Source organism: Anser anser (genome assembly GCF_964211835.1).
Source record: "Anser anser genome assembly, chromosome: 3".
Taxonomy (NCBI): Eukaryota; Metazoa; Chordata; class Aves; order Anseriformes; family Anatidae; genus Anser; species Anser anser.
In genome coordinates this window covers 19,233,408-19,258,252 of record NC_139722.1, presented here as the reverse complement: position 1 = coordinate 19,258,252, position 24,845 = coordinate 19,233,408, and the positions used below count along the sequence as shown (strand labels likewise).

General features: G+C 39.6%; 2 protein-coding genes across 4 annotated transcripts in view; one reads left to right on the top strand and one right to left on the bottom strand.

The window, feature by feature from the left end:
• The window catches only part of EIPR1 (EARP complex and GARP complex interacting protein 1), a 73,659-nt gene extending 57,106 nt beyond the window's left edge, over positions 1 to 16,553 (bottom strand). Inside the window, exons 1-3 of one of the 2 annotated variants that reach the window (XM_083829555.1) lie at positions 16,401 to 16,553; positions 4,300 to 4,383; positions 415 to 547 (exon numbers count right to left, since the gene is read on the bottom strand). In XM_083829555.1, the coding sequence (XP_083685681.1) occupies positions 415 to 547; positions 4,300 to 4,383; positions 16,401 to 16,442 (259 nt within the window). In that variant the 5' untranslated portion in view covers positions 16,443 to 16,553. The remainder of the gene's footprint in view (positions 1 to 414; positions 548 to 4,299; positions 4,384 to 16,400) is intronic. The other variant, XM_083829556.1, reaches the window with a different exon arrangement.
• Positions 16,470 to 24,845, top strand: part of TRAPPC12 (trafficking protein particle complex subunit 12) — a 57,733-nt gene continuing 49,357 nt past the window's right edge. For both annotated transcript variants that reach the window (XM_083829554.1, XM_083829553.1), the window contains exons 1-3: positions 16,470 to 16,607; positions 17,067 to 18,283; positions 22,249 to 22,365. In XM_083829554.1, coding sequence (XP_083685680.1) covers positions 17,072 to 18,283; positions 22,249 to 22,365 — 1,329 coding nt within the window. In that variant the 5' untranslated portion in view covers positions 16,470 to 16,607; positions 17,067 to 17,071. The remainder of the gene's footprint in view (positions 16,608 to 17,066; positions 18,284 to 22,248; positions 22,366 to 24,845) is intronic.

Below are 24,845 nucleotides of genomic sequence, written 5' to 3'. Positions count from 1 at the left end.
ATATATGACAAACAACACTATATACAGACTTCACCTGCAATTTTAAAGGAGCTTGATGCTGGCAAGATGCAGTTTGGAAAGACATTTACTTTCACTTTCAAAACCAAACATATAAAGCAATAAAAAGAATGAAGCCTAAAATAACAGGAGTATTTTATTTGATGCGCTTTGCATTAATCAGGTAAGCAATACTTCGGTTTTGCTGCATTCTATGACATGAATGCAAACAGACTTGTAACCGGGATGATCTAAGGATAGGAGACAGATGAGGTATAATTAATGGCACAGCACATCTACCGAACATTGTGTTGGTAACTCCTATTTTTAAGTTTTTACACACAGCCAGATGTTCCATCCCTGTGCATTCAAAAAATACCAAAATACTTAAGTTCAAAATTGTTAGAAAGAACTTACTTTTATTGTAGCAAGTTGCAAGTACACCTTTATCTGCAGGACTGGCACTAATGTGCCAGATTTCACCCACTTGATGAAGAAGCACATTTTTGTTTATAATGTTATTTTCATCATCAAAATCTATGATGTGAATCTGCAAATACAATAAAAGAGAACATTAGGATTTCAATGTTTTCCTGTGGGTCTTAATTATACATGATGACTGCACAAAACAATGTAATGAGAATTTTATATCTGATATCTACTTTAATTAATTGTTATACTTCCAATTTAGCATATTATCGATTTCATGCAGGATAGACTTTTCTAGAAAAACAAGCCATTTCCCTGTTTTGATGAAATACCATGTTTATTCTTCTCAATTTTGCAACTTAAAGCTTGAAGGTGATTTTTCCTATTACAGTTAATAGTAAATAAACCACTAGTATTGCAATTCAACACTTCTAGCAATAAACAGAAATAACAACATCACAATCCTTAGTCTAAACATCTGCACGAATCCTGCACTGAAGTCAAATTTAAATATCCTGTGAAGAAAGAATGGGAGAGGGGAAAACGACTGTTTTGAAACAGAAATACTACAAACTCAGTAGGAAACTTTGAGAGTTCACTTCAAACAATCCTACATCTGTACCAATATATAAAGCTGTACCAATTACTAAAGTATTTGGAAATATAATAAAGTCTAGGCTACGTGCAAAAATAAAACACTGAACTGAAAGATTAAGAATATTTGGTTTTCTTTTTAAAATTACTAGCTCTGTCTTTTAGCAGATATACCTTACTCTTGTTTTTTCTCCCTACTGTTAGTGTTTTCTTTTCTACAGCTGCCTCAGAAATAGAAGAAATTGAGAAAGATTCCAGCCTGACACAACACACACAAGTAACCTCAAGAGACTAATTCTAGTAATCTCATTAAGCAATATTATGCGCTATTTTTCGAAATGGCTGAATGTACACGTTACCTCTTTCCTTCTCCTCCCAAACACTGTCAGCAGCAATTGCTTCCTCAAATATCATGCTGGACCTCACCACCTGTGTTCTTCCACTCCACCATCCCAGCCATAAAAGCACTCCTGCAGTTGACAGCAAGCTGCCTTTTCAAACTGGACTCCATTTGTTGCCCTAAATCTGCACATCTATGCAGGAATCAGGACTCTATTTATCTCCTGCAGCAACTGCATCTCCATCTTCAAGTGACCTTCCTGCCTTCCAAAACTCTCCACAGTCATGTTGCTCAGACTTACCTATAGTTCCCCTTTATTTTGGCTTTTTTTTGATCTACTCCTCGTGTCCTAATTCAAGTGTTTCTTTATCTACAGAGGGTACTTGTTCATTTCATCATTAAAAATCACTAACTTCATCACCAGACATCACAACCCTCTGTACCTGCTCTTATCAGATGTATTTTGATGTTCTGAATAAACTTACAATTTGAATTGTAAAAGAGCTATTTTATTTGTGAACAAACTCAGAACTCCGAGGTAAAGAATAGCAACATATTCACAACCTTAAGGCAAAACTTCCAACAGGATCAAGGCATAAGGAGCAATTCCTATTTTTTTTAATACAGTAAAAACATAATTGGCTTTTACATCTCAAAGTGGATCCCTCAAATTGACTGAATCAGATATTTAACAGAATTTATTATTTAACAATATTTAATTATTTATTTAACAGAGAAATTATGTGAACTATGTGAAGATCTTACTTTAAAAATTAAAATTTTAGTTTTTTGCACAAGGCACGATCAGATCTGCTTAATTGGTTTGTTCTCAGTTATCTAAAAAAAAGGGGGGAAGGAAACCTTCCCCTGGAGTCTCCTTCAGCAGCTCCACTGAAGTCCCTACAGGTGAACTACAAATCAAAATTCCATTTACTTCACTTGCACGCATTCTGTGCCTGCACTAACCAGGTTAAGAGGGTCACTTGGCACAGAAAGTAAAGGACTTCAGCCATCTGAAGCCCTTTAAAAACACAGGTAACCAATTTCTCCTCTGCTGTTATATTTCTGCCTCAGCTGACATCACCAATCGCTGGAGACCCTGCTGGAACACAGAACTAACCAATTAAAGGTCTAGGCTAAAACTTTCAGGAAATACGGAATTTAATTCTTATATGAGGATATCATTTATAACCTTTCAAGTTGAAAACTGCTATCTTTTGCAGCATATCAAACACCACAGTCCTCCAGTTCATCAGCTTTACACAAAGAACCACAAAGTTCCAGACACACCCTGGTGTCTTTATGCTATCGATCCTCTTAACCTTGTACATCTGAATACATGAAGTTTTATTTATCATATGGAATGGCAATTATGCTAAAGACAATAAATTATCATAGAATTCTCACAGTACCAAGTACGGTACCAGTGCGATGCCACGAAGACAAATACTAGCAGAAACATTCACCTATATTAACTGTCTTACAGAAGCTCCATTTCTGCATGTTGTCATCCTTCAGTTATTGAATCCCCTGCTTTCTAACTTTTCCCTGTACAGTACAGAAGTGAGCCTCACCTGGGGTAAATCAGTGCAGCATATGGACGCTATAGACAAGGATGCCAAAAACAGTAAGTGTAAGCCTACAGGTAGAACTTCCTCAACGTGACTGTAGCGTCCTGATTAAGGAGGTTTGTTGTCCTAGTTCTAATGGAAGACACCTTTTGGAAGTGAGCAGTTTTATTATCAGTATCTGCACAAAGGAGTTACCTGTCTGCTGTAATTATGGTGGGAAAGGCCTGAACACAAGCCCAAGTACTGAGGAAAAAAAGTAAAGATTTGAAAGAACAAAATCATTTGATTCTCCTGTAAGTTTGGAGAAATTACAAGTGACAGAAATGACTATTGCAAGGAGACTAAAACTACTGCTTTCAGAACAAGATCACTCTTTTTCTTCAATTATGCAATCCCCATAACTGATTTTCTTACATCAGGCTCTCATGGGCTGCAGAGGAGACATGGGAACTGTTTCAGCCTGACCACTGCCATGCTCTGTCCTTACATAATGCCATGCCATTAAGGTAAACCATTAAAGTATTTTGGATTCTAACAAAAAAGACTGAAGATAACCAGGAGAGTTCTGAGAAAGACAGATCAAAACACAATAAAGTGCAGTATGTTTCCTGCATACATTTCCGAAAACATCCGGTAAATGCATCAAACTAAGAACAGCAAATGAAGCTGCAGTTCAGTTCTTACAAAAGCCACCTCTGTAGCCTCCCCGCTACTCTCATCCACCTGACACCTACACCCAATACAGTTTTCCAATTGTTCTGGCACTCAAGATCTCCTTTCAGTATGAACATATTTATTGAATTTTAGTCATAAAAAATAAGATTACTGTAAAATTAGAAGTACCCTATTCTTAACTACAGAAGAAACAGCCCAACAGAAATTGAGCCAATTTCCCTCAAATTTTAAACTTACTGAATTTATGATAAGAAAGTACACAGCTGATTACCAATAACTAAAAAAAAAAAAAAAAACAGTTTATGAAGCTTCACATACACAGAACTATACGCATGTCAGGAGTCCCATAAGAGACAATCAAGACATACTTTGCATGTCTTCCATGCCTTAAAGACAGCTCCAGAGAATCTAAAGATTTAAATCCACAAAAACACAGCAGTTGCTTCATTAAGTCAGTCTGATTTAGTCATACAATTTAAAATAATTTAATCTTCCAGAAATATACACATTAACTTACATTTCTTAACAGATTCTTAGTATCCTACTCACAGAAGTCTTGAACTTGACTATCACTTAAAGTTCAAACTGATACGGGGAGTGGGGGATAGAAGGAAGAAATTTGAAAGATATGGGAACAACGTTAGAACAAAAAGAGAAGAAAAAATTACAACTGACATTTGACCAAAAAATTACCTGATTATCATATCTAAGAGACTGTGTTCCAACCAAAAATCTTATTGCATCCGTTTCTGCTGTCTGAGGTGTTAAAGCTCGAGCCTAGGGAAAGAGAAAGCCATTAGAAAAGTCCCATTAATACAATCCACTAACTTCAGCCAAAAATCTTTAATCTTATGTATCTATCATTTCAAACATTATATTCTTACAACTTGTACAGTTTCCTGCCCTTTATGTCTATTTTAGTTAATACATTTTTCTGCAGTTTCTCACATTTGTGACGTGCATGGAAGATACAGGTCCTAAATGTATTATCTGGCCTTCATCATAAGTGAAAACATTCATCGTTAAAGCAATTCTTCCAAATTAATTCCCTTTCATGAATCAGGAATGAAGAAAAACAAAACAGAACAACTCTTAAATATATTGGCTATGATATCAAAAAAAAAGCTTTTATTGCAGAAGTTTCCACACCACTGCTCCCCCCAAACAATTTAGACTGAAGAACCCCACATAAAAATGAAGCCATCCTTTTCCTCAGCACTAAACGCCAAGCTTAGAAAAAAGAATTTACAAACAACTCATTTTTTCTTTTTCAATTCTAGACCACTAAGAGTTGTCTGAATGACTGGAGAATTAACTTGTTATTTATCTACCAAAAATTGTCATAATCCTACATGATTGTAATATTACGGTTAATGAGAATGCTAGATTCTTCACCTTACAACAACCACAATCTTGGAAGGAGCAAATCAACAGTTAAGAAACTCCTATATATGGAAGACACTGAGAAATAAACTATAGTTTGAATTAATAATAAACCATAAGAAACCCATAAGAAACTAATAATGCATAGTTATTAGTTTGTACTAGTCAGTAGTAGAGGCTCAGCTAATTTTGAGTTCATGGTAGATAAGCAGAATAAACTTATTCATAAAGGCATTTCTAGCAACCATAAATAAAGTAGCATATATCCACTACTTTCCCATATAAAAAAAATAACCTAATAATGAGTTCGTTGTGTGTTTTTCTTTTTTAAACCTAAACACGGAGAGATAAAAAACAAAACAAAAAAGCCAGACCTTTGCAATTCATACCCTACTTGGCACAAAATAGTTCAGATTTCTTCATACACTGGAGCCTACATGGTAAGCAAGAACTTCAGGACTCATAGCTGCAGATTGGCACCGCGTGCTGCCCTCGTGTTTTGCAGCTAGCCAGTGATTACATTCTGTATTCAGGCCCACTAGCTTCAAGATAGTCTTGCCTAAAACTTACAGATTAATATCAGAAAGATGCCTAGAAGCGTGGAAAGATGAATTTCAACTAGATCACAATATATATACTTAAAACAACGATGTAGTACTAGCATAGCAACTTGAAGAAACTGATTTTTCTTAAACAAGGCAAAGCAATCCAGGCCCTTGTCTGGCAACAAAAACAAGAATAAACTTATTTTTCAGAAAAAAACTCTGAATTACACAGGGTGGATATATCTTGCATCTGAAATATTAGAAAGTAATTTAGACAATGTAATGTTTTGCTCAATCTTGAGCATAAAAGGTTAAAAATGTAATGAGCTTAGTAAGTGTAGGCTACTAACGTAACATTTATACGGGTGGGTAAAAAACACTAGAGAACATGGTTCAGTTTGTGCTCAAAACACACTCAAATGTAGATCAGAGACCAGTTTGAATCCTTACTGATGTGTTTTTGCTCTCCTATTTATACAGCACCTACCTACAACAGGCCTAGACAGTGTTTCTAATTGACAGAAACAATAGTTCACCAAGAAGACTGCAGAAAAGCTTTTGTTTTGTCTTAAGAAGCATTTACATTTGCAGATCTCTAGCAAAGAGCTTCTATTTCAGACCTCCTTTCAATTACAGTGAAATTAACACTAGAAGTAAGCCAATGGCAACGTGTCTCTTTCAAGCAAACAAGCTTCCTTAGTTTCTGCAAGTTGAGCAGAAGAAGAGACCTCCAGGATCTTTAATATAATAAAGAAACAAGGGAGGTTTTCACCCTTCTCCAAGCCTTTCAAGTAGATCTAATGTGTTCGCTTTCAAGAATGAATCGTGTTAAACACAAAATGCCCAAACTAAAATGGTAAATTACTGTTTATTGTCCATCATAAAAGACTACAACATCCATATTCAACATCCATATGGGGTTCAAACTCATCCGTTGTTCACAAGTAAGGACCATCTTACTCTTGAAATGAACAGAATTATGATGGGCTATCATGGAGAGAGATATGTCTAATTTTGTCTACTTGTAGTTACATTTTGAGAAAAAGAATGCTGTTTCAGCAGGCAAAGCCACTGAATAACCCTTGTGATGAACCATGTCTCTGCATTGGGAGCGCTGTCAAAAGTCTACAAGAAAAGTGCCTCAGATTTGCCATCTTGCCCTATAACCTGTCAGAGCAGGTTGCAATTAACATCTTTCAAAAAGCATCCTGCCTCATGGTTGCAGCAATTAGAAACTAAACAAAGAGCACAGTATAATGAGTATCCATTAATCTAGACCAATAAAGCCCTATCTTATACAAAGCCAGTTATCTAAGGAACACTGAACTGCATATAGACCTGAAAGGATCTATATCCCAAGATATTTAAGTTTAATTTACCAGGAAAATTGACACGCATGGTATCACACACTGGCCAGCAAAGCCCCACCTAACTGGTGCTTCTAGACAATGCAACAACCTAAGTAATTAGATCACCTCATTTATAAAGAGGGTCTAAGATTAGGATAAAGGTTATTAACAATGTGAGAGTAAGGCATCATGAGCTATGAGGAACCTTTTGTTTACAGGTCTAAACTTCTTACCACGAAGCTCAGACAGGAACCTCTACAAAAAAATGTGCACGGCTTAAAACCAGGTAAAGGGTGTTATAAGACCGGGATGATACTGCAGCAGCCCAATTGTGATCAATATTCCCAACCAAATACTTCAACAGCCTAAAAGGAAGTTTAGAAATACACAGTCAAAAATCCCACCCAACTAACACAAAGCAGATACCACCTTTGCAAAGCAAACACCAAGGACTTCTCAATGCCATCTGCCAAGAAAACCAAATGAATCACAGGCCTTCCGAAGTCTGTGCATTTATTCTGCATAGTATTCTGTAGCTTCTCCAGTCCTGATTTATTCCACAAAATTAAGGGTTACACACACAACAAAACAGAAAACCCACAGAATCTAACGATGATTAATTCCTCCTTGTGTTTTCAGAAAACAAAAGTCTCTATGGATGACAACAAATGCTGCCCAACATGTGCTGAGATCCAGGACACAGCATCGCTGCACTCCAAAGGCATTTCTGACCAGCACACTTTGCATCACAGGGCTACAGCTGCCTATTCTGCCTGCACGGAGTCTTCCAAGGTGACAAAATCGGTCTGGAGAGAAACTGAGGTTGAGGAAGAAAGGGGGAAAAAAAGTTTAAGACTCCAGCGTAAGGAATATCACATGTACTGGAATACTGAAGTACACTATTTCATGCTTAAAATAGAAACACCTGTTTCCATGTCAAACTCAAAATAAACTTAATAAAAAATAAACCGTACTGCTACAGTACAGCTAAAGCTATTTTTAAGCTTTCTAAAGCAAGGTGTGAACTCATAGTCAAACAGACATCAACCTGAACAGTCTATAGCAATGGTCACAATAAAATTCAATATGGGTCAGAGAGACAGAATCAAGCCAAACATAATGAACTGGTGTTTCTTCGTTTACTGCATCCTAAAGTACTTCATAGAGCCATAAGTTACATACCTGGAGAGGGAAAAGCTTATGAATACAAAGATAAAAATTATAAGATGCATTCATAATGCATCATCTGTTCCCAAGATAGTCAAGCTGCCATGCTTTTAGTAGCAGAAGTGCAAGTTCTGAATGAACTTTGAATAAAAATTATACCACTATCATAGCAGAAAAGAAATAAAACTAATACCATAGCAAAAAAAACACCTTGGATGAACAGAAATAAAAAGGAGAGGGATGGTGGTAATAGGGTGATGGAGGCATGAAGGCTCATTGGGGTAGTAATGAGTTACTTAAGCGTGGGTTTTTCTAGAAAAGAGAACAAAAATTTAAATTATTTATTAGTTTCACACATGATCTGAAATCCAATGTTAGCTTTTCCCACTGGAGATGGAACATCTCATATTGAGATTTCACATCACCTCCCCATAAGCAAATATATAAATAACAAATGATATAGAAAACATTTTCCCTGCTACTATTCCTGTAACTGAAAATGCAGCCACAGTACACACAACCAGAAAGGAAACATTGTCTACTCCATTACCAGAAAGTAAATCCTTCCTTTACTATATGGATTGAAGGATTAATTGCAGACATGGAAACAAGACTAAGCACTGCTTATGGGTGTCCACACTCAGACTGTGTTACTTGTGAAGTTACGCATTCTGGGCTTAATTTTTGTTCACTGACCTGAAATCTAAGGTGTTTGGTTTGTTTGTTTGCCTTAAATTTGGATCTTTGCAGTCAGACTATAACTGCTTCAGCAGCAGTTACTGCCCTTTCCCACTTAATAGCAGTTAGAACAATAACTGAAGTTGAACACAAAGTCCTCCTTTGTTTCACTTTATTTATTTAGCTTAAACTAATCCACTGTTCATTTAAAGTGCTTAAAGGGAGGGTATAGAGAAGAGCACATCTGTGTTCTTCAAGGTACACAGCAACACACTGAGAGGCAGCAAAGACAGGTTTGCAACATGGGAAGATTCAGACTAGACATTACCAAAAAAATTCTCAGTGATGGTTGTCACACATCAGAGCTATGTTGTGGAATCTCAACCAAGAAAATAATCAAAGCTCAGTTGGACAAGCCCTTGAACAGCCTTGAACAGCCTCATCTATTGAACCTGCTTTGAGAAGGAGGTTGAAAAAGGTGACCTCCGCAGGTCCCTTCACACCCAGGTCATTTTGCTGTCCTATGAAAGACCCTTGCAGAAGTAATCAGAGGTGGTCACACAATTTACACAATCTTCATCAGTAAAACCATACAGATTGTCATTATAGCTCCTGTTGATGTGAGGTATTATACCAGATTTCCATCCCTATCTCCAATACGGTTAGTTATGCACCCACTAGAAGATCACATCTTACTTCTAACAGCGCACTTGTTTGGTTTTTATCAAAAACACAGTGCTGATGTGTCCCTGATGTTGCTTACTTCAGAGAGGCATCTCCACTTTTGAAAGCTTAACATTGCTTCTTACTCAGTTCAGTCTGTGCCAGAGAACTGAATAATTGCCTAATCTGCAGCAGAAGAGAAACTCAGAACCCAGAACTGCTAGAGATTCAGATATCTAGTAAGCCAACAACTACCATTGGCAATTCACAGACTCATGCGAAACTGCACTGCCCTGTGTCAAAGACAAAGGTGCAGACACATCTCTGTCAAGAAAGCATACTCATTGGGGAAAAGGAAAAAAAGTATAAAACTGGTTCAAAAATATTTTTAAAAAATGAACATTGATAGCAATGAAGTGTTAAAGAGTTTGTAAAAGTTCACATAGAATCATCAAGGTTGGAAAAGCCCTCCAAGATCATCTGGTCCAACCATCACCCTACTACCAATGTCACCCACTAAACCATGTCCCTAAGCACCACGTCCAACCTTTTCTTCAACACTCCCAGGGGCGGTGACTCCACCACCTCCTTGACCAACCCGTTCCAATGCCTGACTGCTCTTTCTGAGAAGAAATGTCTCCTCATTTCCAACCTAAACCTCCCCTGGCACAACTGGAGGCCATTCCCTCTAGTCCTATCACTAGTTATCTGCGAGAAGAGGCCGACCCCCAGCTCCCCACACCTTCCTTTCAGGTAGTTGCAGAGAGCAACAAGGTCTCCCCCGAGCCTCCTCTTCTCCAGACTAAACAACCCCAGCTCCCTCAGCTGCTCCTCATACAACTTTTGTCCCAGGCCCTTCACCAGCTCCGCTGCCCTTCTCTGGACACACTCAAGCACCTCCACGTCCTTCTTGTAGTGAGGGGCCCAAAGCTGAACACAGCACTCGAGCTGCGGCCTCACCAGAGCTGAGTACAGGGGAACGATCACCTCCCTGGTCCTGCTGGCTGCGCTATTCCTGATACAAGCCAGGATGCCATCGGCCTTCTTGGCCACCTGGGCACACTGCTGGCTCACGTTCAAGTGAGCATTGACCAACACCCCCAGATCCTTTTCCTCTGCACAGCCTTCCAGCCACTCCAAAACTCTACCCACATGAAACATTTCCAGCCACGTGAAACCCTACGTGAAGGCTCTACCTACTTATTCCAATATATAATTAGAAGACCAAATTTATACAAGCACGACAGAAGCCTTGCTACATCAATCTGAAGTAACGCCTGATTATTATTGTCTATTTGTGGCCAAATGAAGATGAGATACTGTATCACCTAACATGAACTGGCTACCAGATTGTAAGAACACTTGTTAAAATGATTCAAGGAAGAAAGGACCAGAAGTTTGGAAATGATCATGCACCTTCCTGAATCAGATTTTGCTGAGCACACTGCAGGCAAAGCACAAAGATCCTGTGAAAGTGCAGGAAATGGCCAAACTGCCTGATGAAGATACAGCAAAGTGTGCTTGGAAAGGAATGAAACAATGTGTTGAAGAAGAAAAAAAATCCTACCGTTGCCTTGAGGAAAATTGAACTTTCAGGGAAAGCCATTTAGACTAAAGCTAGTAAGACCCACTCCCAACAGGAACATTGAAGATGAAACCAAGGAAGAGAAAAAGGTGAATGAAGAGGTTGCTATAAGCTGTGGGGAAAATAATTTTTCCCCTCCAGTGATGGGGAAACAGGTGCAGCTACACACCAGAGAAAAGTTGACCCAAGAGCAAATTGCAACAATCTAAGGAAACAAAAAAAGGCAGGCTTGGGCAAAGACTTCAAACTTCTGTGCCAAGAAGACGGAGGTACTCATCAGGACAAACCCAATCTGTCAAAAGTTACTCCTGTCAGGCACACATGCTTAACAGATCCTATTGCATATAATAGGATTGAATATAAAACAATATGATTGTAATTGCGGTGAAAAGAGTAACAGGCTCACAGTGAATGAAGCTTTGATACCATGTAAGAGTTGCTCCCTTGTCTTAGAAAGAAGTCTTGAAATGCATCACACAATGGACAAAGACAACTGCAAATGCTCAGCAGAAATACACATTTATTTATGTAATGCAAAGAGCATGTAAAAACCTAAAATATAAGTGTGACTAATAGGGTATAAAGTGGTAGAAGCAGCACTCACCATGCCAGAACACAGGGAAGACCAACTGGAGAGGGGGTTTCACACAAGCTGTGTGTGATGTTGGGCAAAGACCCCCTTCTGTCAAACCCTAACAACCCAGCCTCCTGGCAGAAGGACAGAATAATGAAAACCTCAGAGAAAGCAATGGGACAGACTGCAGAGAGAGGGATCCTTGGCAACAGCAAGAGATTATCCAGAGGAAGACAGTGACAAGCCTCTAAAAGATAAAGTTTGGTTTAAAGTGAGTATCTTAGGCTGTTACTACCTAGGGTGTTAATACGCAAAAATAAAGTCAGTTGAGTAATCTCAATACTTCTACAAATTTTGTCTAGCTGATGCACTGCATTGGTTTGGTATCAGTAAACAAAACACTGCCCCTAACACGTGAATATCTGCATTACATGCAATACAATCAGAAGAATATGCGTAGCCCATGTATCATCTGAAAATCATATAAACAATCTGTACTAACTAAGCAGTGGAATTGCAATGCAAGATGTAAAGGACACAGTATTTGGTTTGCAGCCCCCAAACCTGAATTTAAAGTCATTTGACCATCTGTTTATGCTCAAACCCAGAAACAGCCTGCAGCCACTTGCAGGGGAGGGGGAGGACAAGGGCTGGCTTTGCTGCTGCCCCATTCTGGAGGGAAAAAGCTGTCGTCCTTCCACCCCAGGGATGCCCCAGACTTATGGCATGCACGATACTTTCGTCTTCTGGCATATTTTCAATTTTCAAGCAGGTACACCTTGCTCTTTACTAAAGTAGGACACCCTTGCTTCTCCCATCACAGCAGGAGACCCTCCTCCACCGACTGTCAGAAGCTGCAGTGAACCCACCGGAGAAGAGGCTGGCAGCACACGCAGCCCTAGCGCTCTGCCAGCTGCTCTCTCAAACCCTGTAAAATCCAATTCCCACCACCAAGCTATTCCAAAGACTGACAGGCTCTGTAAACCTTCACAGCTACAACAGCAACCCTCACTAAAAGGTGCATGGCACAATCATCCACAGAAATCCCCCTTTCACGCTGTCACTGCTCACTTGTAATGAGCAATCATCCTTCATAGCTCCTACAAGTCCACATAACTATAGCTTCTTATTGCCATTAGGCTCTACCATAGCCAATATTACCGAGCTCCTGCTAATTGCTTGAGGCTTTAAAAAGAAGCAGTTTCCATCTCATCCACTTCATACATTATGAAGATCTTTGGAGGATTACTTGACGGAGTTTTGCATTTATCTACTTTTTTTGTATGTGTTTCTCCAATAAGCCTTTAAACCCCTTAAATATGTTTGACTGGAGCTCCACAGATATCCATCCTGGAGGACATGAAGTGGGAGGCAAATAAAAAAACTAACTAGAACTATTCTTATGAGTACCAATTCTGTACATTTTAATCCAGGCTGAGAGCAAAGTAATACCGGGAAAGAAAGAAGCCTGAGAAAAACACCAGGAATTTCACTAAGACATTACCATGCAGTTTCTTGAACCAACTGAATTTTCTAAATAAATCCTCCAAAGACATCTCTAAAGCAATAATCAAAACGATCATCTTCACTGAGAGAAACAAGACAGTTTTCTCTCATCTCACAAGCCATCAGAAAGGCTGTCCCAAGGAAGAAGAAAACTCCACAGCCAACAAACCATAGCCTCTGTACCTGCTCCGCTTCTGTACAGGGGGCATGGCTGAGCCTAAGAGGATGCAGAGGTTTCCCTCGGTACTGCACGTGTGGCCTGCATCTTCCGGCAGTCCAGCTGCTCCCCCTCTCCTTCAAATAAGTCTACACCTGCCTTCTACCAGAAGAAAGATAAATCACTAGAGCTATTCTCAGTGCATATTAATTTTATACATACACTGACATTGTACACAACCTGTAATCCAGTCAGTATTTTGCACTGCTTTAAATTGGTTTTCCTGAAAAGTCACATTTTCCTTTACAGAAATTAAGTCTTGCCTTACTCTTACAGGCAGGCATAAAACTCTAAATCAACAGGACTCTGACCATATTTGTAAAATCTGCTAACAAGCAGCTAAAAATTTCAGTAGGGGTCAAGTATTGCTTACTACTACAGGACCACAAAGCAGTACACAAACAGTGACAAAGCATTAATGTGCTCATTAAGGATGACTTCAGCCAGTCTGAATCTCAGGGTGCAGCTGTAGCTGCTCTTGTGTTGCACAGCCCTGCAGCCACCCAGCAGGCTCTCAACTGCCCTGCTCTCAGGTGTGTTACACTTCCCTCTTGGCTTTGCAAGATTTTGGTGGTTTTGGTGTTGGAGTTGGCTTTTTGTTTGTTTGTTATTGGGGGGGTTGTTTTTGTTTTGGACATGCAACATTGAGGATTACCTGACATACTAAAATTCATCTCAGTATCTTCAAAATCCATTAAATATGCCGTAATTACCATTCTCTGGCACAAGGTACTATCTCCCTCCCTCCCCCCTTGCTACTAGCTAGCTGCTGCATGCTTTTGAAAAAAGGTGGGATATAGGTCGTGCCCCCAGGAGTCACAGCTGGCATTGCAACCCAGCCAAATACTCATGTCCTGGAAAGCACCCTCCGCACATCTCGTCTCCAGAGGTATAAGCATCATCCAGCCAACCTTAAACTAAAGCCAGTGAGGCACTTCCAGCATTCAGTACTGCTTATACACCTAATCAAAATATGACTGTTTAAACATTCAAAAAAATAGGATACAGAAAAGTTATGGATCACCTGAAAATTAAGCCTATATAACATAAGGTAAATACACTGTGTCCTCCGGGTTAGGTATCAATCATAAGCCAACTCTACACAGGGCAAATAGGAAACAGATCATTTCACTGACAAAAAAATAGCAGATCCACAGAATGGCTGAGGTTGGCAGGAACCTCTGGTGGCATCTGGTCCAACCCCTGCTCAAGCAGGGCCACCCAGAGCAGGGTGCCAAGGACCACATCCAGGCGGCTTTTGGAGATCTCCAAGGAAGAGACTCCATGACCTCTAGGCAACCTGTGCCAGTGCTCTGTCACCCACACAGTAAACATATGCTTCTTGATGGGATCCTGTTAACCATGTTCTCATAATGCAGGATATTGGTGAAGTTTGCTAAAGAACCTTTCAGAAGCACATAAATTTTTTATTAGGCCTAGTGATGCAAGTTAGAAGAAATAGACTGGTTTTAAGGTTTAAGCCTCTCCATTAGGGCCTTCTTCAGAAAGCATAGAGATATAATTTGCTTTAAAGTCACACTGGCAGTTAGTGAAGATCAAAACCAAAACTTTTATCTCTACGCTCCTTTTCTGTCTTACCCATAAACTATCCTTCCTTTCCCCACCCTCGGTCTCTCTCTCTCTAAATGCTCTGAATTAACCTTAACTCTCTTTGATTACCACCACCTTCTCAGTCCTCTTGCTCCATCATCCCACCAAAGAGCTGTTAGATGTTTCACAGAAGAAGGGAAGATGTCTGATCTGGGAGGTTGGAGGGTACATGTTCCCCAAGGAACCAGACAACACACAGGCTACCTTTCCAAAACTTCTGGGAGACTTGTCATTATAAGACCTACTCAAAAGAAGCTATGAGTTTTATTAAACAGAGGATATATCTTAGTCTGCAAATTTAAGAGTAAGTTTTATTACTTTTTAAGTGTGAGTTACAGCCAAGCATAAAATTATAGAGTATTATCAGACTTCAGTAGACTTAACATTTAGTACAGGTAAATGTTACACACCAGTTCCTATGTAAGATGAATAGCAAAATTGTTTGGCTAGGAGATCTGTTGGTACAGTGAGGATTACAGAGTACAAAACTCTGAAGACAGGACACCAAAACTTCTTACAGAGAGCCCTCATATGTTGCCTGAACACTTTCCAAGAGCACTTTGGAAAAGAAAAAGGATGTGTGTACACACACATTTCTCTTACAACATCTACTGCAGAAGGAGAACATTCTTCTGGGAGCTGCAGAAGAAACACAGCACCTCCTACCACTAATGTAATGGTGATAAGCCAGCTGTTGCCAAAGAGAACATGTAATAGCTGAGTAAAAACCTTGTTGTGGGAAGGAAACACAGGTTAGGATCTCTCCCACCTATCCAGCCACTTAATAGGATATTTTCCTAGCACTTGTAGAAACTGCACTGACACCTGTGCTCCTCCATGAAGATGACCAAGAAGTTTATGTACTACAGTAAGGCAGTCCAATAACGTTCTCATAACAAAATGACTAGCAAAAAGGCCAAATTTGTCCTGAGGGACAAGTATACCAAATGGAAACTACAGCAAGGGACACCTACAGACATCAGGTACCTTCACAGCTGGATACAACCAAGTAAAACCCACAGCTTGTTGGAAACAGTTTCATACCATCCCCTCAAAAGAACATTAAAACAATAATAATAAATTGAAAAAAAACCAGACTTCTTTCTGAAGAGCAGTAAGCCACAGACCACCACAAGAAGCCACTTGAGGCTGCTGGCGCTCTCCTACCACCCCAGGACCACAAAAGGAGACTTCTCAAGGCGGGGAGGGGGGGGGGACAAGGAACTGGTGGCAGAGCAGAAGCCCTACCAGCCAGGCCAGGTACAACCACGAAGAAGACAAGCCCTGCTTCTCCCTCCTAGTCCCACACCGGCGCTTTTTGCCCCCAAACCACCAAATTTCAGAGCAGAGACCCGCTCCTACCCCACGCTCACCCCGCTTACGCCCCCGGGGCGAGCAGCAGGCACCCCAAAACCACCCCACCAGCGGGTCTTTCCCCCCAGGAGAACAAAACCAGGAACGTTACGGAGACAGGACCGAGCTGCCCGACCACCGACAGCCCCCTCCCCGCGCCCACCTGGAACTCCAGCCCGTAGATGACCGGCGCGTCGTCCTCCATGGCCGCCGCACAGCGCGCCCCGCGCCCCGCGCCCCGCCGCCCTTTCTGGCCCTCGCCGCTGCCCGTCGCCGGCCGCTTCCTGCAGCCGCCCCAGCGCAGGCGCCCGGCGCAGGCGCAGGGAGGGAGCGGCGGCACCGGGAGGGGGGGCGGCCGTGCCGCGCTGAGGTGACCGGGAGGGGGTCCTGGGAGGTCCTTGGGGGGTCCTGAGGGGTTTGGGGGGGGGTCCTGAGGGGGGACCTGGAGGTTCTGAGGGGGGACCTGGACGTCCTGAGGTGGTCTGGGAGGGGGTCCCCGGGGCCCTGCCTCGCACAGGTTGCGCTGCTCTCGGTGGGGCTTCAGGTGAGCGATGGGTTGGGCTCGGGAGGCCCAGCGGCCGTGCCCCCCTCTCAGGGCACCGAAAGATGGAGAAAAAGGGTTTTTTAATCATAAAAGCCTTTTTAGTGTTTTGTTCCCTGTGTAGCTATCAAAAGAAATCTATCAAATAACTGGCTGTGCTTTAAAGCAAAAATTTCAGTGTTTCATACTGATCTTCAGCAAGAATTTCAATATTAGGTACTTATTAGTTACCTTGAGCAGTGCCCAGGTGCTAAAGCTAACCCTTGTACGTTTTTTTTTCTCCTTCAGCTACCATGGAGAATACAGAAAGTAACGCAAAGGGTGCCAGGAGCACCTCGGATGAAGAGGACAGCGGAAATAGGGTTCGAGAGAAAAGTCAGGAAGAAATCCTCTTCCATGAGGAAACCATCGATCTTGGCGGAGATGAGTTTGAATCCGAGGGGAATGAAACGGTGTCAGAAGATTCGAATAACTTTGTAGATAAGCTTAATGAGCAAATGATGGAGAGTGTCATTATTTCAGATTCTCCAAACAACAGTGAGGATGACACGGGTGAGCTTGGTTGCCTGCAGGAGATTGTAGAACAAATGGAAGCTAAAGGTAATCAAAAACCACCGGCAGAAGTGGGTAAAGAAGAGTTTTTGAGTACTGAGAGTGAAACTGAACACGAAGAAACACCCAAAGACGTTTCTGAGATTGGAACAGACGATCAGGCATCGCTAAAGGAAGAATCAATTCAGGAAGCAGTGAAAGACGAACCAAAGTTGGGAAACGGCATTCCTGTTGAAGCAAAACCAAATAATATTGACAAAAGCAAATCTGATGACCAGATACCATTGCCCGGTACTTGCAAGCCGTCTCCTGAGGCTGAGCCTATCCCTGTGTGTACTATTTTCAGCCAAGGAAACAATGTCAATACTCAGCCACAGTTGTTCCTACCTGACGGGTTTGAGCCTCAGATGGTAAAATCTCCCAGTTTTAGTAATATAACTGAGACTCCAGTGAAGTCTAATCCACAGGTGGTTCAGCCAAGTCCGAGTCTAAGCAAGTTCTTTGGTGATCCCATTAACACTAACACTTTAGCTTCAGATTTTTTTGATTCGTTTACTACATCCAATTTTATTTCTGTTAGTAATCCCAACGCAGGCTCCTCGGTTCCGGAACAAATGTCCTCTCTTTCAAACGGTGGAGATGGTTCTTGTGCTTCGTCTAAGCCTGCTTTCTCTGTGGGAAATGGGAAACCTGAAGCAGGTGGTCCTCCAGCAGCACTAGAAATCACTCAGTCCCCCAAGCCGTTCTCACAAATCCAAGCTGTTTTTGCTGGGAGTGATGACCCATTTGCCACAGCTTTAAATATGAGTGAACTTGACAGAAGAAATGATGCTTGGCTTCCCAGTGAGGAAACCAGAAATGTTCTAATTTCAGTTGCCACCCAGCAATACAGCACTGTGTTCATAGACAAAGAGAATCTCACCATGCCTGGACTGAAATTTGATAATATTCAGGTAAGAGTTTATGATTACGTTGTAGTCTTTCGTTGTATTTTAGAAATATTGAATAAGAGCTGTACAGTAATGTGTATATCTTAATGCTTTTATATTGCCAGCTGTCATCTTGTGTGTGTTACTCCAATCCTTGTTAGAAAATTTAATGTCACTGCCTGCTTGTACATGAACTTGAAAACAACGTCTGATTTATTCATAGAGATTTGTTGGGTATGTTGAAACCCAGTGTTGACAGTATACATAAAATCCAAAGCCTGTTGTATTTTTTTAAGTACTTTCAGTTAGTTTTTAGCCCTTCTAGTTAGTAAAATAATGCTCACATTTGAAGATAAAATCAGACAGCTGTGCTATAGGGTCTGAAAGCTGACAGTGGTCTTTGCTTGTGGAGTTTACTGTTGCAGGCAAGGAGGAGATAACTTTTTTTTTCCCCTCAGTGATGTCCACAATGCTCTTAATAATGTTGACATTGGCTGAAATTGTATCATTTCTGTCTTTGCTAAGCAGTGGAAAGACTCTAGGAAAGACTGAATGCTGGAGCAAGCTACTGGGCCAAAATTATGGGGAAAACGCCAGATTAGATCCTGAAGGGAAGAACATAGTAGTGGCCCTTTTCCTTCTCATCTATCAGTCCCCAAGTGGTGAGAAGGCTCAGAGCTTTGCTTTTTTTTTTTGTTTTTTTATCTCCTTCTCCACTCCATCCCACCTTCCCCAAAAAATCCCTTAGAACTTGGTGAGTCATTCGGGACTGTGGAGCATTTCTCTCCTGACAGCTAATGGAATGGAAAAAATGAATGATTTCTTCCAGTGGCCCCAAAGATGAGGTCTTTCTTACTGTGGGCCTCCATTTTTACCTTTGTTCTTGCTCATCTTCCTCAGTCCAGGGAAGGATTGAAGGCTCTTTTGTACTGCTTATTCCCTGAATCTGGGACCACATATATATGCAGATGTACCATTTAGTGCATAACTGAAGAGAAAATATTACAGCTATGTCCACGTGATACATTTCTACAGTAAGACCTGATGCAAAATCAGCAAAGGAATTAAAGGGATTTCCTGGTGCTTTCTTCATTGTTTGTTTTTTATAAGCAAACATCGGCATGGTGTCAAGTTTTGAAGTGCTGTATATTTGCATGAATTTCCTTACTTCTGGTTAATGTTTTTTCAGTGGTCTGAGTGTTCTCTGTCACTAGACAGACATCACTTAGTTGCTGTCCTTGTTCTGTATGATGCTGGAGCTTTGAACTGTATATGTAACTGAAACTGTAATTGTAGAGTACTTGAAATGCCAACTAAAACATTGCGGGAGGCATGTTTTTAATGTTAAATCACCTTCCAACAATGTTCATTAAAGCTTTGGTATGAATAATTTCCTAACGCTAAATGTTAATGTAAGGTGTTCAACCAGGCTGCAAAGTTAACAAAGAAATTAGTTGGAAAGTGCATTTGCAGTGAGCTGAAAAGGACTGAAATTTTGTATGACCCGTATTGAAAAGCTCACTGCTTCTTTTTTCCGGCTCGCTCAGAAAGTGTTTGTTCTTGTTACAGGTGTGTTGTTTTACAGTGGACAAATCACAACAAAAAATATTCAGTGTGCTTGATTTCAACTGCTTGTTCCTTCTCAGTGATCATTTTAAGAAACATCATTTTTAAAACTTTCTTGGATTGCGTATGTTACAGATTATCTGTACCTGTGCTTTCTTAAGTGTGGGAACGAGCTGGAAGTGCTGCTCTGTCCATTATGCTTTTCTTAGTCAGTTACTGTCTGCTGTCGTGATACCCTTTTTCATCACAGTCCATCATTTGTGATGTTTCCTTCTCCCAAGAATTGCTGGGGGCATTTAACATTGTTCTTTGTTTGTTTCATGTACACACAGTCTTTTGTTAATCCTTCAGACTGTTCAGTCTGAAAGGTTGAAATCGTGTTTGTTCATAGGATGAGTAACAGCATCAGAAGTAAAAACAAGTCCAGGTAATAAAACAGTAGTTGCAGTCTCATTCCTCAAGAAAGTAGACAGAAAACATAAATGCCTTTTCCAACCCATGGGGAAAGCGCAAACATTTATCAATTACTTTTATCATAACTAAACTTTATTGTATTTTATGCAGGTCATGCAAAAAGCTTTGTGGCTTGCTTTTTGCTCTCTGTGCTAACAGCTTCCTATGTGAATTCTTCAAGTGAACACTTTCATGTTCCTTTTGCAAATATTTTTTAAAAATTTTCTTGTTTTTGCAAATATTCATTTGTATGCCTATACTTTTTCATAGTCGCTTTCTACTTTAGCATCTTAAATGTTGAACACCGTTCTAGTTACCACAGATCTGGAAGGATACAAGGAAATTAAAACAAATTAGAGAGGACTGATGGTCAGTACTGCAGAGCTTCTGTCTGAGTAGTAGCTAAAAGGAATAGGACCATTTGGCTTACAAGAGCAACAATGATCTAAAGTCCATAAAAGACAGCAAAATTTTTATGGTGAAAGAGCTATTGGGTAAGAAGCGTAACAAAAGGAAGGACCATTTTGCAATGCCTGTACTGTTCTTAAGTTGTAGAATTCATTGCCCTCAGATGTACTTTTCTGCAGAAAAAGAGACTGAAGAGAAATGTCACGGGAGGTACAAAAATGGTCGAAAATGGTAGGCAAATATGTCCCTTGGCACGGGCGGACCATAAAGTCCTGCGTGCTGCAAGTTGGACAGTTTGAGCTCGACCTGTTTTTTTAAACTACTTCCATGGACATCTGCAATTCTCTGGCAGGATGGTAGACCAGAGAGATCTTTACTCTTGTAGAACGCAGGTTATATGTCGCTTTTTAAAAAATAATGATAACAAAAATATGAGTATAATGCTAATACATTGCTGGTAATCTTTTTTCAGATGTTTCCTTTTCTAGATTACAAATGTGTAAAAAACACAAGATTAACAAAAATCTTTCAGAAATAATTTTTTGTATTTGCTTTTGGTACATCAATATATGTCAATATCTGGTCTGCAATTTCTCATTAGCTGCTTGAATTAAGCGTTAATTGAATTTCTTGATTATCCTTTGAAAAACTCCAAACACAGCACTCGGAGGATTTTGGGCCACAGGTGGGAAGGCAGAGAAATAGTTGAACAGAGAAGAGAAGGTGAAATTCAGGCACAGAGGGGGCCATGTACAGAACTACTCAGTTTATTGCTAACAAACCTGGAAACAGAGCCTGGATTGAGACACTTCCTCCTAGCTGCGACATGGTGTAAAATGCAGATTTCATCTTGCCTGACTTCATAAATCTGTATTTTAAATATCTGTCTGTCCCTAGTAGTCTCAAGTCTTCAAATGAATGAACTGCTCAGATAACCCAATTTCTCTGACTGATTCCTACAGATAATTCTTTTGAAATTAAGAATACTTGTTGGAGGGTTCTTGTTTATTTGGTTTTGTGATTTCCTAAAGTTTCTGTGGATATTTAAGGCCGGCTGACCCCATGTCCCTTTATCTTTGATCAGTAGGTTGTGCTTTTCAACATTATTATCCATTATAAATATCCAGTAAAACTTACTGGATTTGTAAGATTTTTGAAGAGTATTTCGTTGGTTATTTGATGAATAATAATATATTTATGTAGTTGTATACTGTTTGTGCATATAGAGAGTATATAGTGTATATAGAGAGAGTATATATTTACTGTGGTTATTTGAAGGATAATAATTTGAAGGAAGCAAATAAGCTTGAATCTTTCTATGCTAGGTGAAACCTAAATATTGGGGGAAAAATATAGCAAATAATGTGGAATAAATCTAAAAGTTTTCATTAAAATGCTGCAAATATGCATGTACTTATATTCATTTCACATAGGAAGTACAGGAAGATAAGCAAGGTAGAAAACTATGTTGGTCACCTTTAGTTCAACATTTTATTTTGTTAAAATAATGTTTAAAAGTGTCTTGTTATGTTTCTTCTTTTGTTTCTTCCATGGACACCAAGGGAGATGCAGTGAAAGACTTAATGCTTCGCTTCCTGGGGGAGCAAGCTGCTGTGAAGAGACAAGTTTTAAATGCCAACTCTGTAGAACAGTCATTTGTAGGCCTGAAACAGCTAATTGTAAGTAAGAATCTTCATAATTCAATATACATTAAATGCCACGCTTCCCTCAACATTAATGGGAGCTAATGACTGTGAGGAGGAGATGAAAAAATGCGTATATCACTGTTCACAATCCTACAAAAGTACTAGCCGAAGTACAGTACTTTGTAGTAGGAATGACACTTGATTTTAAGTACTGGTAATAAAGGTTGTAGAAAACTTTTTTTTTTACATGCAAAAGTGAGAAACAAGGTAATCTTAAGTTACTGTGAACTTTATCAGATGTTACTTTTTACACAAAGCAAATGGTTTCAAAATAGATTTTAATTTTTTGTTTGTTTCTTTTCACTGTGTATGTATCTTTATGCTTTCAGAGTAGTGTTTTACAGAAAGTAAGATGCTAGTTGCAAAGGGTAAGGAAAGCCGAAGTGATCATTTCAACTGCTTTATTTTTTTGGAGCAGGAAAACTACAAAAATACTTCCAAATTAAACTTTAATTTTCCGTAAGTTAAATTTTTTCCTTAACGTAAATATTTCAGACCTGAAAATTTAGCAGCCTTGTGAACCTTGCCTTATTCTTTCAACCACTGTATTCCTATATGGAACTCATTACTATTACATGGCTAAGCCTAAATTAATCTGTTGAAATGTCAAAAAGTTTTAAGCTTTTTTTATTTCTGAAAAAATGGATGAAAAGTTAGTGAGGAATTTTAAGTGTTAGCACAGTTCATATTTAGTATTTAACATTTTATAGTTTAGTTTCATTAGATTTCATGTAAAGCTCCAAAGGAGACTGTCATTTTAGGAAGATTCAGTGTGGTCTCCTCAATCATTGTTCAAGGAATCGTTCGAGGAATTCAGAGGTAATTTTTGAAACTAAACCTGAAAAAACACAGTGATCTACATCATGGAGATAAATATTTTTCTGTCCATTTCAGTGTTCTGCTTAATTGGAGAGTTCACAGAAAAAAAACTCTCATTAAGAATCCTTGTCCCACTATCTGTGCCTAAGTAGGAGAGGCCTTTTTCCCCAATCCTTTTGATCATCCAGAAGAGTTGTTTTGACATAATGGAAAATTAAATCTTTCTCTACTTGGCCTGGTAGCTTTGTCCATGTAAAATGTTCTTCTGTGCTGCAGACCATCGTGTACCTTAAATACAGTGCTGCCATTGATAGTATTCTAGCTTTGAGTGCACTCTTAAGCTCTGTAAAAGCAGTGTCACGGCTATTGGGATAAAAAGCTGGAGGCAATCTGCTGCTGTCATATTTTTTTTGCTACCTGCAGCAGATTTCTTTTAATATCTGTTTTACTGGGGGGCGTGGGTTGATAACATTGCTGCCATTCGGCCAGAAGTCAATATATTCTTGAGTTCTCAAGGCTTCCAATTGTGTTAGATGATGATTAAGTATGCAATACAACTATTTCTTAGTTTTGTTTGCAAAACTCTAAAGAAAGAATTAGTTTGGTATATTTTTTTCCTTATACATCCTTATAAATATTGCTGTTTTCTTCTGAAATTCTTAATGTGGAAAACTTACTTCTGACCGGCGACAGCCTTAAAGGTAAAAGGTATTTTGAACTTTCTTAGAAATATTAAAATTCCATTCTAGATAATATTAATTAAAAAGCTGGGTGCTTTTTACATACATGATAGGCCCGAATCAGTATAATGAGTGCTCTTTAAGCAACTGCCAATTTTACTTTCTTTATGAGTAAATTCCTGACAAAATATGTTCCGTGAATGCATCTTTTCATATGAGGGTCCACTCACAGAGAATGTTCTAATAAACATCTGGACAAAATACGGAACTTGAATTCAGATACAGGTGAAAGTTGGGAATATTGCTATATAACTGTTTGCATGGTATCCATATGAACTGCATATTGATGTACAAATTAATGAGATCATTTCTGTCACACAGTTCATTCCCTTCCTATAATGGCCAACTTCAAACTGATACCTGTGATTTAGGTGTCTACATGGGAGCTGGTGTCTAAACTCCTGAGTCAAAAGAGATCAATACAGTTTTACATCTACATTTAGATCTGTAAATCTGGAATCCCATCTAAAATGTTCAAGAACTACAACATGCTGTAGGAAGTTACCAGTGGCAACTGAAAACAAAAATGAATGCTAAGTCCTGTTAGGAAGAAAGTTGAAAGGCTACAATTCCCCAGTGGTCTTAGGGGAACAAAAAAAAAAAACAACTTTATATCAGTATTTCAAGCCTGTCTGCTCCAGAGGAATATTCTTCATTTGCGTCTGGTTACTGTTCTAATTGTGTGCGGGTGGGAAAAACACCCTAAACTGCTGACATCAGGGTCTTTAGGAAGAATCTCTGTCTGCTTCCAGAGTTCACAGAATCACAGAATCATCTAGGTTGGAAGAGACCTCCAAGATCACCCAGTCCAACCTCTGACCTAACACTAACGAGTCCTCCACTAAACCATATCACTAAGCTCTAAATCTAAACGTCTTTTAAAGACCTCTAGGG